At 39.1% G+C, this 19,606-nt stretch overlaps 1 protein-coding gene across 3 annotated transcripts in view; it reads right to left on the minus strand.

The window, feature by feature from the left end:
• Positions 1 to 19,606, minus strand: part of cacna1aa (calcium voltage-gated channel subunit alpha1 Aa) — a 94,423-nt gene that overhangs the window by 56,565 nt on the left and 18,252 nt on the right. For 2 of the 3 annotated variants that reach the window (XM_014997077.2, XM_014997060.2), the window contains exons 2-6: positions 9,065 to 9,170; positions 8,717 to 8,856; positions 1,891 to 1,982; positions 741 to 893; positions 413 to 600 (exon numbers count right to left, since the gene is read on the minus strand). In XM_014997077.2, the coding sequence (XP_014852563.2) occupies positions 413 to 600; positions 741 to 893; positions 1,891 to 1,982; positions 8,717 to 8,856; positions 9,065 to 9,170 (679 nt within the window). Of the gene's footprint in view, positions 1 to 412; positions 606 to 739; positions 894 to 1,890; positions 1,983 to 8,716; positions 8,857 to 9,064; positions 9,171 to 19,606 lie in introns of all 3 variants that reach the window. The other variant, XM_088008270.1, reaches the window with a different exon arrangement.

The following is a 19,606-nucleotide window of genomic DNA, read 5'->3' on the forward strand; positions in this document are numbered from 1 at the left end:
TCTCCACACTGAAGACAGTGTTGCATTCCTATATAATGAGACGACACTGGCTAAGAAAGAAGCCCCCACTTCAAAACTGACAAGAAGTTCAACTGAAGTCTAAAGTTAGTCCACGTAGATAAGTCAAGTCCAACTGGAGACAGGTGCAATGGTCAGATGAGGCAAAGACTGAGCAAATTTGGCAAAATAAAAATAGACATGTCTGGAGCAGTCATTGTGACCTTTCAAACCCAGGAAGAATGACTCAACAATTGAGCACGGTGGTAGCTTCACGTCACGGTCTTAAACTCTGCCAACGGTACTGCTTCACTGCCGTGTTGTATAAAGTGGGTTGACCTGAACAACATGAAGCCATATGGCAACACAGTAAAAAAAACAAAAAAACTGAAACATTCTGCTTGGTTGTACGCACATAGTAGAGCAGGTCTGTCCAGCCCTCCATGGTGATGCACTGGAAGACGGTGAGAATAGCAAACAGGATGTTGTCAAACTGGGTAATGCCAAAGTTTGGTCCCAACCAGCGCCCCCTGCAAACGGTGCCATTTGGACACTCCCGGGATGGAGGTTCTTCGCCACATGGGAACTCTTCCCGGATCTCACCTGTTTTTGGGCGGAAGCGGGAATTCATAAAAGAACAAAAATAGTGACAGGTCATTATGTCGTGCATACAATGGTATTACTTTTATTTCTTATAGACCTGAATGAACTATAATATGTATTCATCACAAGGACATTTTCACCTGTGTGGTTGTCAAAGCAGGTTTTGTGGAATTTGCCTATGTAGAACTCCAGACCGATGATGGCAAACATGAGGATGGCAAAGAAAAGCAACAGGCCAATTTGTAGTAGGGGGATCATGGCCTTCATGATGGATTTGAGCACCACCTGTAAGCCTGAAAAGCACAGCAGAAACACACTTATTTTTGTGCAACACGATTTTTATTTCCTACTTGAAAATGACTATCAGGTCCAGATGTATCACTTTTGTGCTTTCGATCTGATCCATCAAGACAGCACTCGTCAGTCTCCTGGATATGCAGCAGCAGAATTTCAGATGTTTCCAGGGGCACCTCTAAACATGTTCCTGTAGTCTATATTTAACAAATGCTGCTTCATAACTGAACTGAAGTACCAGCCAAAATAACGTTTTTTATATCCTCTCCACAAGGCTCAAAATCTGATCTGCTGAATGACTTTCACTGCGGATCACAATAAAGATCTTTTCCATAAAGAACCAAACTCCTCATTGTCATTCTCCTAATACTAACATTTTGGTTAGCTGCATTCAACGTGCATAATAAATGCTTCACTTTCATAAATTTGTGAACCTCATATAAGAGTCAGTCCAGAAGAGAATAAAACTAAAAGTTGTAAAACTGTGACTGAGAAAAATCAATGAATACATCTGGAGTTTCAGACAACTGAAAGCATCTGATTCTTCTTTTCATGGTGCCTCTAAGTTGAAAAATTTACTTTTTTGGTTTTGCACTGAGCCTTATGGCTAACCACTGTGCCCTGAACCGACCCTTCCTTATTCTGTTGTCACCTTTTGACGTAAATTGGGTCGTGAAATAGAGAGGATACAAGTTGACCCTGATTCCTCAGAAAAACTAAGTAAAACAGCCTTTCATTTTAATGTAAAATAGCATGTTGTGCAACTTTAATGTCATAATCAATTCTAACAACATTCATCTCAAGAAAACAAAAAAACAGAATCAGCATGAAACACTGACTTTAAGGCCTGTTAGTCCTTAAAACCAACTAAAACAACAATGAATTTTTTAAAAAAGAACAGCTCATAGTCTTCAAAATTCATCAAAGAAGTAATTCCAAGATAAAGTTGGAGACTTGAAAAAGTTTGCATCGTTCCAATAATAGGTATCGACTTACTAGGTATACCGGACACCAGCTTGAGAGGCCTCAATACCCTCACAGCCCGAAGGGTCCGCAAGTCGAAATCTGAGCCCACAGTGGACAGAATCCTGAAAGCAAAAAAGATAAATGCTCAGATGTGTTCATGGCAAATCAATATTCGAGCCAGTCGGGCTTGTCACTGTCAATCAAACTCTGTGTTTCTCACATTCCCTTTCATCCACACACAACCCCAGCAAGGCCGTTACAAACAACTGGATGAGCACTGTATGTAAATCTTGTAAGAGCCAAACCAATCAATAGAGCTGACAAGTAAAGTAAGACAGAGAAGTGTATCAGGATGAGGGAGAGATACTGCTCTGTATCCAGATTTTAGAGGGAGTGCTAAAGAAAAGGAAAGATGAAAAAAGAGGGCTGGAAACAGATACAAAGGGAGGTACTACCAGATAGTCTGAATGACTCTTTTTCTTATTTTGTCTGTTTGAGACACATTTTAATTTTCTCAGTCATGCTACACAGTAAGCACATTGTAGTGTGAGCTATAGCACCTTTATCAACACCGATCATCAAAGTTAACAGCTTGAGAAGGTTAAGGTGTTCCTGGGTGCTGATAGACTTCCAGTCAGTCCTTCTGTCTGACGCATTCTGTGAATCATCCGTACTTCCCACTTCTGTCTCTCTCTCTCATTCATCATATTGCTCTAACACATTTCTGCTTTCCTCTGTTCCAAAAAGATGGGAAGTGACACAGCAGAAAGTTAATCATGACTCTGAACTCTGCCCACTATGCTCCGATTAGAATACATCACATTTAGAAAGAAGGAAAAGCAACTTTACCTAAGAGTCAGTGGGTGAACAGAAATGCCACTTGAGATAGCACTGGTATAATGGTCTGCACTGGTAGAGATCCAAGAATGGTTTGGTTACCAAAAGTGGTAATTCTTCAATGGTAATTAAAGAACGGCATGTTGATTCTTTAATTACCATTGAAACAACAGCCTCTTTTACAATGAATCTGCATGGTAAGGACGTAGTGACAGATCTGGAACAGCCAACTTGTGAAGCAATGACAGACAGTGTGTGCAGCCAACCGGTTCACTGATTTCAGGAAAAACAAAACAAAAACAAAGATGACCTTCATGGAAGGCAGCCATATTGGATGGGTCAAGCTACCTTGGGTCAAGACAGAATGGATCACCTGAATTAAATCAAGAGTGGTTGCTTTAGAGCAAAACTGAGAAAGTCTCCTTTTATTCCATTGTGGAAGTATTGCATGTGTAAAACAAAAAGTCAGCAGTGGACCGTTATTTACATAATCCCTTAATTAGTTTCATATAACTGAAAGGGAAGGAAGATGCAGGACAATATGAAGGGAGTATTAAACAACAAATGGCATAAGACATCATTGACTCGATGCTGAAGAAATATTCCAGCTTATTCAAAATGTACTATTTACTTTAGATACACTGTTGTGGATAAGTAGGAAGGCCTTAGTGTTGTCAACCATGTGCTGTCCAGTGTGCTAATAGTTTATTGTTGAAGAAAGACTGTTTATCCGTCATTATCGGTGACCATGCTCACTAGCCTGAGGGTTCACAGCAGGCTCTCATGTGGGGAATGAGCTCAGGAGCAGGGGTGTGACTGACAGCACTAAGACCCTGCTCCTGGGTCTGATTAGCTACAAAGGACAGTAGGAGGCAGAGGAACTTGATTTTTAAAGTTATACACTGCAGGTTTAATGCTTTTAAACCCTTCAGTGAATTGAAAATAATTCTGCAAACGAGAAATAGTCGAAAGTTCTTCACAGCAATGTAACAGATGAACATCCAGCCAATGTCTCGCCTTTGATGGAAAGTGTTCCAGACAAGGTTAAAATTACTTTTACATGCAATAAATAACAATAAATGGGGAAATAAATTTCATGTGGCTAAAAAAAGAAGGGTTCTTAGTCAGCATTGCACTGGGAGAAAACCCCCCACAAAATTACAAACATAAGGTACGCTGACAGCAGACACAATGCCAGACCCTTTTCAGTGTGGAATAAACCAGACTCTTTTTCTATGCTTTGCTTTGTACACTGGGTCTGGACTCCAGACTAGAAACGACTGCTTGCTGGAAGCGTATACTCTGTTGAAGTTTTAAATAATTGGATATTATTTTACCCAACTGCCAACGTTTGGTTGTGATGTATGTAACACGCCAGCTTGAAGCTTATCAGAAATTGTGTGCACTGTAAACAACCCAGCTGGGAACAAAGCCACAACATCTTTGGCAGCAATAAAATATCTTGCTCAGACTTTAATTGCTCAAGAGTTGCTAACATGGCCTGAATGGCTTCCTTCACTTGCTCAGCTCCCTTTGCCAGGCTGAAACACCGTGGAAAATCAATGTCAGTCATTCACAACTCCTCCTTCAGTTTGCTGATTGGCACGGCTGAAACTCAACCGAAGAAATCGAGCCGAATGAGAAAAATGCGGAACACTGAAGGAAGATCAGATGAGAATCGAGCAAAATTGCATGGGAAGGCAACGACCAGGCTATTGTGTTTCCATCACAGAGGATAAAATTTTGAAGAAAAAAAAAAAAACAATAAAATATACAACTACAAGCACATCTATGGCATCAGAATAGTATGTTCAATGAAAACACACTTAAAGACAATAGATGTGATCATAGCGAGAAAATATGATGAAAACAACACTGATGTAAATTCAGCTCCCAAACAGCATCATTGTCACTGACAGTGTCACACCGACGAAGCAGTTCCTAATTCACACCGTCTCCACGGTTACAGGACCCTATCTCATTCATAAATGTTTCCATGGCAACAGGTACATCGGCTCATTGATAGAATCTTTGTATCACCTTGGAAACAGGGCCAAGGGAGGAGCCAGATTGATTTCTGCTTTTCTTTTTCCCCCCTGTCCTCTTCTGTGTTTAAATATGCGCATTTGGGAAACAACAACAGATAGACACAGGCATGTGAACACCTGCACACAGATCCACAAGGCAAATGGGCGCGAGGTAAAACACACTGGGTGAAAATAAGTACAAATGCAGGAGGTGGGGTTGTTTGGAGAAATCTTCGAAAATTTTTTTTTTTTTTGCTCCTGAGAGACAGAGGGGCTGTCTAATGTGGAACTTAAAAAAACAAAACACAAATAAACACAAACTCTGTGTCTGGACTTTAGGCAAAGGCAGACTAAAGTAATGAAAATTGAGAATTCATATCCACAATTCCAACAATAATATTGGCTGATGTATTCATGTATCCTTCAGATGAGCTCAACTTAATGCAGCAAATCGTTTATGTTCACTTTCAGCAAAAGCAAAATTATTTCTTCTTTTCTCCAAATTATCAAAATATCTTTTCCTGTGCTGTTTATATGATACTATAAAGTATTTAGGATTTAGTGTGAGAGTAAATGTCCTTTTAGGCGAATGTCACACACTACATCGATAAGAAATTAGCATCTTTTAATGAAATCCCTTTAAAAAAAAATAGAAGCAGAGCAAAAAGAAAGAACGCTTGAACATCCAAAGTACAGTGTGCTGAAATCTGTTAAATGACAGCAGCAGATGCCTGTAGAATAGCCTGCACAGTATTTAATTATCCAAATGCTAATGCTATGGGGAATTACAGCAATTTTTCACATTAACCTGCAGACACATTTTAAACTGGGAGAGATACTCCTTAAGGGCAACACAGGTGCAATGGGTGACACAGTTGCCATGAAGAAAAAAAAAGAAGTAATTTTTTGATTTTTAGTTGAACACACAGTCAAAACATGTAATTTAGGTCAAATTATAACTGTCCTTACTGTAGTGAAGAAAATTATACTTTTATCTTTAAATATCAGCCATGGGATTGATGCCAATCTCTTTTCCCTGCGTCTCCCAAGCCTATCAGAATCCTGAACAGTCTATATTTACAATACTTTAATATCAGTGGTAGGTAGCATAGTCGCCTGATTGCTCTGTTCATTTCTGTGAGGAACTACATTGCAGGCAGAGGTACAGCGGAGGGAGTTATTTATGGTAAAAATGGCTATAAACCAAGAGTAATTGGACTAATAATCAATATTAGAAATTAGAAACAACTCGCCTATTCCCAGGCTCAAACCACTCTGCAAATTTACAACAGATCGATCAATAACACAAAACACAAATTAAATGGCATGCCAAAAGGCTACACAGTGTAACTTTTCTCATGGTTGTATTCCGGCGTAAGTGACATTTCTGAGTTTGAATGTTTTAAAAAGAGCAACTCAAAGAGCTAATATACTGAGTACAAAATGAAAAGTAATGTTTGAAATGGAAATATGTGTAGTTCCAAGTGTGTGTGTGTGTGTCTGTGTGTGTGTGTGTGCATGGACGCTGGTCAGTATGTTATCAAAGGTTTCCAACCAAAGGTAGAAAGAAAGGCCAAGTAGTCTTTTATCTTCAAAGAGCTGTGAACCACCATTCAAAGAAAGCACAACAAAGAATATGTGTGTGTGTGTGTGTGTGTGTGTGTGTGAGAGAGAGTGGACAATATGTAATGTATCACAGAAACATCCCCACAATGGCTGCAGCATTGTGTGTAAATCTTCACACCATTCACCTTTGTCATAAAAAAGGAAGTGACATCGGTACAGAGAGGACGATGCTCACACCAAATCCGTTTTTGTTCTTTAAATTGGTGATGCATTATAGACACAGACAGAGTTTATTGTCATTCAATTGTGCTAATAATTATTACAACAATAAATATAACTGTACTAACCTATACTGGTATAATTATATAACTGTACATAATTATACTATCATTGCTGTACATACTCATAGAGCATATTTTAATTTCCCTTTTGAATGTCGCCACTATGCCTATTTTCTTTGTAACTAACTATCCCTTCAAAAATGACACCTCTATTTCACTTCATTTTTAGTCCTCTAATTCTTTTGTCAATTTCCCTTTTTCACACCTGAACTAAAAAAAAAAAATACTACCTGAAGTGCCAGTTATCATTTTCACTGCTGGTCACTATTTTAATACTTGGGACTATATTTAATCACAGTGTTTGTTCTTTTCTGCCCATCCGGTAATCATAACAAGCACAGCTTTGTTTTAGGTGTTTATACTTGGGAAATAAGAGCTTAAAGAGCATTCTGGGATGACTGTAATCTAAAATCTAAAATAATATCTCACTGACTTCAGAACGATCAAACACGACGAAGAAATGAAATAACTTCAAATTCCAATTATTTCTTCTAATAAATCCTGGGGTTGGAATTTTTCATGTTAACTTTACATTCACAGAAATTCTCCTCTTCCCGCTCACTTCATCCCCCTCCTCGTCTTCCTCGCTGCATCTTGCCGTCTCGCTGACACTTGTCTTCTCGCCTGTCTCACAGTGACTCTGTTGTGCCACACTGAGAGGAGCTTGGTGTCATGGTTGCTCTTGTTAAAGCTTACAACCGCACTGCCAGACGGGGAGGGGGGGGGGAACATTTGTGCCTGTACAGTATTTGTGTGGTTGTGACAAAGTGTGAGAGAGAAAACAGGTGAGCAACAGATGGCAATCACTGTTTCTCCTGACACTTTGTCTGCAAAAAATGCCACAATTGTTGTTATATGTTGTTCAGAACAGAAGTTTATACCACACCTCATATGTTGGAAATTTTTTTGTTGTTGTTGTTTGTTTGGGGTTTTTTTTTTAGCAGTGCATTAAAGATGTTCGTCTTCCCTGGACGGACTGAAAAAGTTTAACTTGTGACTTCAATGTTTCTTAAAGTGCAAAAGTTTGGAATAACTGTGTTTTTTTTTTCTCTCTAGTTCATATACAATATAAATTATTCATAGAGGTTAAACGTACGCATATCCCAACTAACAATGTCACCTCTGCTTTTTGCTTTTTATAGCCTTCAACACAGGCTTGAATATTCGTGGGTTATACCTAAAAGTTAGGTCCACATTGGAAAAACAACTAATGTAATGAACTGTTAATTCTGCCAAGAAGGGCACTCAAACAATTAGCCTGAGTTAAGCTCCCAGAAGCTTGGTGAGGGCAACATAATTATGTGGTTTTGTCTGCAGCTTTCTGTCAGACATTTATACTGGTGTGAATAAACAGTAGAAGAATTTATGAACAACTTTAGCCCGCTGTGGATTAAAGAAAATACAACTTGTGCAACTAATTTTGATTTGAAACATTTAAGTTTTATAATGTTTTAACAATTCACTCCTGAAATAAAGTCACCTGCTCTGAATGGGACCCCCCTGGTTTTGTACCACCATTTCTAATCCACTTTTGTTGTTGCCTTCAACAAAATTATTGCCTCTTACTCTAGACGTACTCAGAGTTCACATTCAACTTTGCTTTTATTTTGTCCTTCACACACTTTTTTCTTTGTTTCCTTCCTCATCCAACTGTTCCCTATGTTTCTACTTGACTACCAACATGTGTCCATTTTTCTTAAACCTCCCATCTTGCCTCCTCACCAGCGTCTGCTCCATCTGTCCTCCCAACCCGTTCTTGTCTCAGCGTATACTGAGGTGACATTTGTTCGCCACCCAGGCGACTGGCTGCCTGCGGCTCAGCTCTGTGATCTGACTTCTACCTTGCGCAGAATGGGGCCCATTCATTAAAGCAGACGAGCTGGTAAAGGACACTCAAACACGTACGTGCGTGCGTGCGTGCGTGCGTGTGTGTAGTGAATCCTGGGACGTTAAAACTAACAAAAAGTGGACCAAAATGACACTGAAGGAAAAGATGATTCTGAATTTTGTAAGTTTTTTTTTTTTATGAAGAGACTCAGCATTTAAAGGATGCATTTTAGTGTGCATGCATCTAAAGTTACCTACCCTGTTAGCACCACCACAAAGTCCATGACATTCCATCCATTTCTCAGGTAGGAGTTCTTGTGGAAGGCAAAACCAAGCGCCAGGATCTTTATTCCGGACTCAAAGCAGAAGATTCCTATAAAGTACGGCTCTGTATCGTCCTACGGAAGGAGACAAAACGACAGCAGGAGAATAAAAATGACGACGAGGAGCTTTGTCACAGAAGACTAGAGCTTGCTTTCTGAGTGAGCTTTTTCAAAAGCATGCATCTAATTTCTGAGCTACAATTAAGTAGGACAATAAAAAATGTAGAACAAAATCAAATTGTTAACTTTGGGCACGTTTTAGTCTAATATAAGTTTGACTCACCAGCCGTTCAGACAGCGGTGTCTTGTCCCCATCAGGCAAATGTTGTTCAAGAGCTAGGACAATGCAATTGGCAATGATGGTAGCTAGAATCATCCACTCAAATGGAGTAGGGAGAGTCAGTTAAGGAATAATTGGATTGGTTTTTCAGTGTAAAATGTTTTCACACATAATCATGGCATAATCCCAAACCCAACTATTCAAAACAGCACTTTATCCATACCACAGTATGCATTGCATTACACAAAGTGACTGATAAAGTTGGCACATAATTGGCAAAGATCATCTTCTCTCAATTCCTCCATGCAAGAAAGAAATCCAGGAAAAACTAAAAAAGGATCGACAAACAGCATATTTTGCTTAAAATACACAAATGGGTTACATTCCCACAAAAATAGAAAAACAACATATCTCTCCTTAGAAAATGTTTTGTAGCAACTACAGTAGTTTCTTGGGTTCACATGTATCAATATCTTAATTGAAGTAGTTTTTTTTTTTTGTCTTTTTTTAGGCCTTCTATTGACATGTTGGGTCTCAAATGTGATGTCCGACACGTCAAACATCCACAAGGCAACATAGGCAACCTGTATGGGCAGCAGCATGTCTGCTAAGCAGTCGACTATCTCAGCAGATAGTCTTGAGTAACTTAAAAATCTGCTGATCAGTGATTTAGATAACTTTACTATGGCGGTAATAGTCAATATGCTGCATTACTTTTTTGCAGCGTTAGGTTTCTAATTTAAATAAAAAGCAGTGATTATTTCTTGTTTACATATTTTAAAGTCGTGACACTCTCACACAAGCCTGTGCCTGGACGAGAGACTTTTTGAGCATTGAAAATAAGAGCACAATTACTTTGTTGATTTCTAAAAAGTGCACTTCTGCAACGATGCGTAGACACGTGTACGTGAAGTAACAACTAGAAAATTCCGCAGAAATTTTGAGGGGCATGCCAAAGTGTGCCCGTCGCTTTTTAATCAAGCCTTCTGATGCAAAAAATTAGCATTAATGCTAAAGAAAGCTGCAATGTAGTCAATAACCTGTGGTGAGTCAGAAACATGTTGACTAAACTGTACCTGTACCATTCAGTATGTTGAAATTAATGCATAAGCCAAAATGCTAATATTAGCATGAAGACTAATATTCATGTAGGATGTGTGGCATCACTAGCATGTTTTCTGTCATTGATTTACTCCATTCAGTATACTGAACATCCTTAATAAGTAAGAAAATTATCTAATAGCTACCTTTAGGGAAAAGGCTAATGCTAATGCTAATGCACTGCCTTGCTGTGCAAGGCAGTGCACTAGTGGGGGCAGTAAAATGCTAAACTTGTGCTAATGTTAATGAACTGCCTTGCTGCGCAAGGCAGTTCACTATCCTGAGGAAAAAAAATGCGAAAAAAGCTTAATATTATTGCAACGCCTACGGCGTTGCACTACCATGAGAGGAATATGCAGACTTTTATTTTGAAACTTTCAGTAGGCTTCATTTTAACCACCACACCAATTCAATGTGTAACAGTAGTTTGTTTAAACATTTCACATAAAGCCCAAAGCTGATGTGAAAAATATGAAGGCTTTTATTTTGAAATTTTCATTAAGCTTTATTTTAATTGACCACAGCAATAAAATGTGTAACAGTGGTTGGGTTAATCCAACTATATAATGCCCAAAACAGCAAGTAGTTCTAAATGCCAGTTCAGCCCTAATCTGTGGTATCTGAGAGTTCCGCCATGTTGTAGTTCTGACCTTCAGTCATTGTAGTTCTAAAGAGCAGCTCAACTATCATGTTAGTGAGACACACAGGGAGAGACAGAATTCTAACTCTTTGAAGCAGTTAGTTTTTCTGATCAAAGCGGCTTACTGTTCAGCATCCATAAGAGCAATCCGAAAACTTTTTGAAGCATATAAGAGGGCAATTTCTTGTCTCCGATGGAACCGCGATTTAAATCTGTAGTTCTCTCTGCACTAACCTGAGAGAAAAACATAATAAAGGCCTGAGAGGAATATTCAGGCTTTTATTTTGAAATTTTCAGTAAGCTTCATTTTAAATGGCCACACTAATCCCATGTCTAACAGTGGTTGGGTTAAACAGTTTATATATAAAGCCCAGAACATTCTGCCCTGTCTGTAGTTATAACATTCTGCTCACCTTCTTTCTGTAATAAGTCAGAGTTCCACCATTATGTACTTCTTAACTGCCAGCTCAGCCCTCCTTTGTAATGATTGAGGGTTCCACCATGTTGACCTTCCGACCTTCTGCTCAGGCCTCTGTAGTAAAGTGTTCCATCGTGTTTAGAACTACAAAGATGGCGTTTTTGTAGTCCTAAGGAGCAGTTTGGCTTTTGTCTGTGTTCTGTTGCTATAGTGACCAAGCCTCCCCCTGTGTTTCTCCAGACAGGGGGAGAAACAATTCTATCTGTTTGAGCCAGCCAGTTTCACTCCAAAAAGCTGTTCGAACAACTCCTTTCCATTCGGGAACCGTGATACGTATTCGAAAACCGTTTGAAGCGTATGAGAGGGCTATTTGTCGTCTCATTTAGTACCACGATTCATATCTGTAGCTCATTCACAGTAATTGCAGTGATGAGAGAAAAATGGTGTGCGCTGAGCTCAGAACTTTTTGCAGAAATGTATGTAAAAAGAGCAATTACATGATGTAAAAATTGTCAAGGCTTTTATTTTGAAAATCTTCAATAAGCTTCATTTGAAATTGCCACACTAATTTCATGTGTAATAGTGATCAGGTTAAATCAGTTATAAAATGCTCAAAGCACAAGTTGTTTATAATACCAGCCAACTCCTCCTCTGTAATAATTGAGTGTTCCGCCATGTTGTAGTTCTGACATGCTGCTCAGGCCTCTGTTTTAACTGAGTCTTGGCCATAGATAGAACTACAGTTATGGCAGTTATGGCTGCTGGTTTGTAGTCCAAACCAGCATATTTGCCTTTCTCTGGATTCTGTTGCTCTAGCGATTGGCCCTCAGCCAACTGCTGTGTGTGTGAGACAGAAAGCTGGGGAAGGATTTCAATCTTTGAGACAACCATGAAATGCTAATGTTAATGAACTGCCTTGCTGCGCAAGGCAGTTCACTATCCTGAGAAAAAAAACATAAAAAAAAGATTTTCATTTTTGCATCGCCTACGGCGATGCACTTTTGTCAGTGCAATTTTCAGAGTTTTATTTTGAAACTTTCAGTAAACTTAATTTTCATAACCACACTAATCCAATGTGTAACAGTGGTTTGGTTAATCCACCTGTATAAAGCCCAAAACAGGAAGTAGTTCTAACTGCCAGCTCAGCCCTCCTCTGTAATAATTGAGTGTTCCGCCATGTTGTAGTTCTGACCTCCTGCTCTGCCCTCTGCATTAAAGTGTTCCGCCATGTTTAGAACTACAGAGTCTTTGTAGTCCAAACCCCAGCAGTTCTCCCTCTCTGCATTCTGTTGCTATAGTGATGAAAGTGCCCTGTGTGTGTCAGACTTATTTATCTTTATGAGACACCCAGTCAGTTTTAATGGAAAAAGCAGTCCGAACGACTGCTTCCCGTTCGGGTTCCGTAAGTCCGATCCAAAAACCGTTTGAAGCATATGAGAGGGTTATTTCTCATCTCATCTATTACCGCGATTCATATCTGTAGCTCAATCACAGTAATTGCAGTGATGAGAGAAAAATGGTGTGCGCTGAGCTCAGAGATTTTTCAGAAATGTATGTAAAACACTGGAGAGGAGCGTCAGTTATCCTGTCCCAAAACTTTGCTCTGAAGCACCTGGACCGAAAACCATAAGCCCTAGGGAAATTTTGAAAACATTTTACCGGAGCAGGCATTCGTATCAATGTCATGACCGACTTTCATACCAATAGAGCAATTTTTGCACCCATGAGAGCGATTTCAAAATTATTTTGGGGTCAAAATTCCACCCTTTTTCTCACTCTAAAAAGCGGCAGTTGGTTTCAGTTACACTCTAAGGTTTCGGCAGTTGGAAATTTCGCTCGTTTTTCGCTTTTTACGTCGCCGTCGTAACTCCGATCCCCAATAAAAATAATAGCTCCCTTCCCGGGATTGAGCCGCACGTTTTGATACCACGTTTGTGGGGTTTCTCGCAGCGGTACGAGCCGCATTAACGGTGACGGAAGAAAAATAAATAACTAGAAAATTCCGCAGAAATTTTGAGGGGCATGCCAAAGTGTGCCCGTCGCTTTTTAATCAAGCCTTCTGATGCAAAAAATTAGCATTAATGCTAAAGAAAGCTGCAATGTAGTCAATAACCTGTGGTGAGTCAGAAACATGTTGACTAAACTGTACCTGTACCATTCAGTATGTTGAAATTAATGCATAAGCCAAAATGCTAATATTAGCATGAAGACTAATATTCATGTAGGATGTGTGGCATCACTAGCATGTTTTCTGTCATTGATTTACTCCATTCAGTATACTGAACATCGCTAATAAGTAAGAAAATTATCTAATAGCTACCTTTAGGGAAAAGGCTAATGCTAATGCTAATGCACTGCCTTGCTGCGCAAGGCAGTGCACTAGTGGGGGCAGTAAAATGCTAAACTTGTGCTAATGTTAATGAACTGCCTTGCTGCGCAAGGCAGTTCACTATCCTGAGGAAAAAAAATGCGAAAAAAGCTTAATATTATTGCAACGCCTACGGCGTTGCACTACCATGAGAGGAATATGCAGACTTTTATTTTGAAACTTTCAGTAGGCTTCATTTTAACCACCACACCAATTCAATGTGTAACAGTAGTTTGTTTAAACATTTCACATAAAGCCCAAAGCTGATGTGAAAAATATGAAGGCTTTTATTTTGAAATTTTCATTAAGCTTTATTTTAATTGACCACAGCAATAAAATGTGTAACAGTGGTTGGGTTAATCCAACTATATAATGCCCAAAACAGCAAGTAGTTCTAAATGCCAGTTCAGCCCTAATCTGTGGTATCTGAGAGTTCCGCCATGTTGTAGTTCTGACCTTCAGTCATTGTAGTTCTAAAGAGCAGCTCAACTATCATGTTAGTGAGACACACAGGGAGAGACAGAATTCTAACTCTTTGAAGCAGTTAGTTTTTCTGATCAAAGCGGCTTACTGTTCAGCATCCATAAGAGCAATCCGAAAACTTTTTGAAGCATATAAGAGGGCAATTTCTTGTCTCCGATGGAACCGCGATTTAAATCTGTAGTTCTCTCTGCACTAACCTGAGAGAAAAACATAATAAAGGCCTGAGAGGAATATTCAGGCTTTTATTTTGAAATTTTCAGTAAGCTTCATTTTAAATGGCCACACTAATCCCATGTCTAACAGTGGTTGGGTTAAACAGTTTATATATAAAGCCCAGAACATTCTGCCCTGTCTGTAGTTATAACATTCTGCTCACCTTCTTTCTGTAATAAGTCAGAGTTCCACCATTATGTACTTCTTAACTGCCAGCTCAGCCCTCCTTTGTAATGATTGAGGGTTCCACCATGTTGACCTTCCGACCTTCTGCTCAGGCCTCTGTAGTAAAGTGTTCCATCGTGTTTAGAACTACAAAGATGGCGTTTTTGTAGTCCTAAGGAGCAGTTTGGCTTTTGTCTGTGTTCTGTTGCTATAGTGACCAAGCCTCCCCCTGTGTTTCTCCAGACAGGGGGAGAAACAATTCTATCTGTTTGAGCCAGCCAGTTTCACTCCAAAAAGCTGTTCGAACAACTCCTTTCCATTCGGGAACCGTGATACGTATTCGAAAACCGTTTGAAGCATATGAGAGGGCTATTTGTCGTCTCATTTAGTACCACGATTCATATCTGTAGCTCATTCACAGTAATTGCAGTGATGAGAGAAAAATGGTGTGCGCTGAGCTCAGAACTTTTTCAGAAATGTATGTAAAAAGAGCAATTACATGATGTAAAAATTGTCAAGGCTTTTATTTTGAAAATCTTCAATAAGCTTCATTTGAAATTGCCACACTAATTTCATGTGTAATAGTGATCAGGTTAAATCAGTTATAAAATGCTCAAAGCACAAGTTGTTTATAATACCAGCCAACTCCTCCTCTGTAATAATTGAGTGTTCCGCCATGTTGTAGTTCTGACATGCTGCTCAGGCCTCTGTTTTAACTGAGTCTTGGCCATAGATAGAACTACAGTTATGGCAGTTATGGCTGCTGGTTTGTAGTCCAAACCAGCAGATTTGCCTTTCTCTGGATTCTGTTGCTATAGCGATTGGCCCTCAGCCAACTGCTGTGTGTGTGTGAGACAGAAAGCTGGGGAAGGATTTCAATCTTTGAGACAACCATGAAATGCTAATGTTAATGAACTGCCTTGCTGCGCAAGGCAGTTCACTATCCTGAGAAAAAAAACATAAAAAAAAGATTTTCATTTTTGCATCGCCTACGGCGATGCACTTTTGTCAGTGCAATTTTCAGAGTTTTATTTTGAAACTTTCAGTAAACTTAATTTTCATAACCACACTAATCCAATGTGTAACAGTGGTTTAGTTAATCTACCTGTATAAAGCCCAAAACAGGAAGTAGTTCTAACTGCCAGCTCAGGCCTCCTCTGTAATAATTGAGTGTCCCGCCATGTTGTAGTTCTGACCTCCTGCTCTGCCCTCTGTATTAAAGTGTTCCGCCATGTTTAGAACTACAGAGTCTTTGTAGTCCAAACCAGCAGCTGTGCCTTCCTCTGCATTCTGTTGCTATAGTGATGAAAGTGCCCTGTGTGTGTCAGGCTTATCTATCTTTATGAGACACCCACTCAGTTTTAATGGAAAAAGCAGTCCGAACGACTGCTTCCCGTTCAGGATCCGTAAGGCCGATCCAAAAACCGTTTGAAGCATATGAGAGGGCTATTTGTCGTCTCATTTAGTACCGCGATTCATATCTGTAGCTCATTCACAGTAATTGCAGTGATGAGAGAAAAATGGTGTGCGCTGAGCTCAGAGCTTTTTCAGAAATGTATGTAAAACACTGGGGAGCAGCATCAGTTATCCTGTCCCAAAACTTTGCTCTGAAGCACCTAGACCAAAAACCGTAAGCCCTAGGGAAATTTTGAAAACATTTTACCGGAGCAGGCATTCGTATCAATGTCATGACCGACTTTCATACCAATAGAGCAATTTTTGCACCCATGAGAGCAATTTCAAAATTATTTTGGGGTCAAAATTCCACCCTTTTTCTCACTCTAAAAAGCGGCAGTTGGTTTCAGTTACACTCTAAGGTTTCGGCAGTTGGAAATTTCGCTCGTTTTTCGCTTTTTACGTCGCCGTCGTAACTCCGATCCCCAATAAAAATAATAGCTCCCTTCCCGGGATTGAGCCGCACGTTTTGATACCACTTTTGTGGGGTTTCTCGCAGCGGTACGAGCCGCATTAACGGTGACGGAAGAAAAATAAATAACTATAATAAAGAGGCATTCTATTGGGTGTAGAACAATAGGTGCCTGCCATGCAATGCATGGAGGCAGTGACTGACCTGCTTCGCAGGTCAGTCACTGCTCTCCTTATGCATTGCTAATGGCATGCCCCAACTATAATAAAGAGGCATTCTATTGGGTGTAGAACAATAGGTGCCTGCCATGCAATGCATGGAGGCAGTGACTGACCTGCTTCGCAGGTCAGTCACTGCTCTCCTTATGCATTGCTAATGGCATGCCCCAATTAAGATTCATTCCCTACTCTCACGTCCAACGCTTAAAAGAAAAATGAACTATCTGGTTCCACTGAGTGAGTCAAAGAGACAGCAGGTCCAAAGCTCGAACGGACCTCTGTCTCGCCTCCCTTTTTGCCACTGCTGCCTGTTTACACACACAAAAGGACACACATACACCCACAAGCTCATCGTTATGAGTCAGTTAAATATGCTCTGCTAAGTGTATTTTCTGGTAACACGTCTCCCACGCAGACAAACAAAACAAACACAGACATAGGCTACACCAAAGTGGTAGAAAGCCTGGACAAGAGAGGTTTATTCCATTCAGCTCCATATACAGGCTTGCAGCATCTAAAAGATTGTTCATATCTTAATGTCTTCATCATAGATTGTTTCTGTCAAACAAACAGTGTCGATGTAAATCAGTGCACCTTAGTAATTAAGGTTTTTATTGCTCAGCTGCATTTTGTACTCAAGCACTATAATAAAATATGGCACTACGCCGTGTCTAGCTAATGATGGCGATGTTTTAATGTTGCACTTGGTGCTAAATTAAAGAACTGTTTCAATGTGTTTTCAACGAATTAGACCGATATTGTATCATGTTTTTTTATGTTTAGACTTGTTAAACCTTAGTGGGGTCATTCTACTCTTAAAGCAGATAATTAAAAAGACTTTGAAATTACTGAAACCTTTAATTTCTTTGCAACAACCAAAAAAAAAGAGCACTTCTAAGGATAAGGATAACTTTATGTTGAGAAGAGAATGGAAATCTCATTATGCGCTATAGAATGAATCATTCTATTTTAATTTCAGATTCTTTAAAAAATATTTTGTCCCCCAGATTTTGGAAACTTTTGTACATCACGTGCAGAGATGGGGTCTTCCCCACAGCAGTATTTCTGCAAGGATTGCCACTCCGATGGAGACAAATAAGGGATTGATTAAAAGAGAACTGAAAATAAAAAACAGGTGTGATCATACAAAGTTTCACTTACAGAAAAATCAGAAATTTTCAAGCTAACCTAATTATCACGGCTCCTATTTATGCTCCCTTCCTCTATTTCCCCCCTCTTCATCTTTTCCCCATTTTTCTTGCTTCCAGTAGCAGAAGCTATTCCCTTAGTAACAGGAGTTGGCGACTGAATGTTAAGGAGTAAAAAGCAAGAGGAAGCAATTCAACATCTGGATGCGTAAAACAGCTGTTAAACAGAATAAGAGCCTAGCTAGGTGCTGTCTATTCCAGATTTATTCAATCATAAGTCTGAACCAAAACTGTGTATGTGATTGCAAGTCTGAGTCCCCCCTCCCAACATTCTTTCAGCTACATGTTTTTATAAAAGTCTCTTCATGTTCATTTGTACTTGAAAAGACGGCATGGGGTTAGGGTGCATCAGACTGAAAACAAGAGGAACAATGGAGGAAACGACAATAGAAAAGAGACTGATTTAGTAACAAGAGGACAAAAGGACAAATATATCATTTGTGCACGAACCATGTAAGGAATAACTGTTAAGCATGACTATGTACTGTCATTAATTCAGCAGCATATATGATCATGTAAGTGTGTGAAATATATAAAGAGCAAAAGAAACTTGGTGATTAATTTCATATAGTTAAGAGAAAGGCTAAACATTTCGTCAAACACTTCATTTTTTTTATTTTTCACATGCTAAGGCTAATTTAGCCGTAGCATGTTTTTGGAGAGTGGGAGGAAATTACATGCCTAAAGGTCAAAGATGGGATTTGAGTCCACCCCTTTTTTTCTCATAGGTAAAAGTGCTAGCAGCTACACACCATGTCCGAACCTTTTTTGATTCATTCATTCATTCATTTTTTTAAAAACTTCATATCTTGCATGTCCCGTGTGTTTGTGGACTGTCTAATTAGGACGAAGGAGTCAATGAGCTAAAATCTTTAGTTTCCACTTGATAATGTAGTTCAATGTTGACATTTAAAGTGCTGTCAAGGCTTTTTAAACAGTTTTGTAACAAAAAGGTCTGTTTCTTCTGATCAACTGATCTTTGTTTCTAACTCTTTTCTACCTGAAAGAGTAGAGGGATGATTTTAGGGCACCTTTTTAGGTGTTGAGGAGAAAAATTGTTGTTAAAAAAATAATTACTCAGTTTGAAGGTGAAAGAGAACAGCAACAAAATGATTTCAGATGGTATATTAAATTACTGGATCACGCCCTTATTATTAGTGAGAAAAACAGCTGTTGTAAATGTTGTTTAGCTATGACATCTTCGTCTTTAACATATTGGGTTTGCCAGATGAAGATTATTTTGCAGGTTTAGTCTTTTTTGTAATTTCAAGGTCTGTTATTTTTTTAATAGTTTGCCACCAGAAAAATTAGGTAAAGTTAGACAGCAAATATAATGTGCAGCCCGTTTGGACAGATGCTCTAATGTTAAGATACAGCGGAGTATTTTAACGTTTTGCATTTCATACGATTTGGTTTAAAAGGACTACGGCTGAATGCAAAATGCAAAAAAAACATGGGGAGTAAAAAAGCAAAAAGATTCATATTTTAAGAAGAATATTGTTGCATTGACTGGTGGTATTTTGACCAGATTCATTTCTAAAGTACAAAAAAAAAAACAATTTCAACAGACACTGACGAGGCCTTAAAAATGAATGCATATTTAATATTTTTTTGTTGCTGTTGCTTTATTTTTGATTGCTTCATCTTTTACTCACATGGGGTGAACAAACTCTTGAATTTCAGACTTTTAGGTTTAAAATATTTACTGAGACAAGTGCTAATGCATTAGCAGACAGACGCATGCAAAACTCAGAAGAACCGATGACTCATAGCTTGCTATAAACCTTCAATAATGAATCTTTCCTCCCTTCTTAAAAAGCCTCATACAATTAAGCCCAAAAACTGAGAGTTAAAGAGATAACAG

This window comes from Poecilia mexicana, unplaced genomic scaffold (genome assembly GCF_051168715.1).
Source record: "Poecilia mexicana isolate PSO_F unplaced genomic scaffold, ASM5116871v1 scaffold_8, whole genome shotgun sequence".
Taxonomy (NCBI): domain Eukaryota; kingdom Metazoa; phylum Chordata; class Actinopteri; order Cyprinodontiformes; family Poeciliidae; genus Poecilia; species Poecilia mexicana.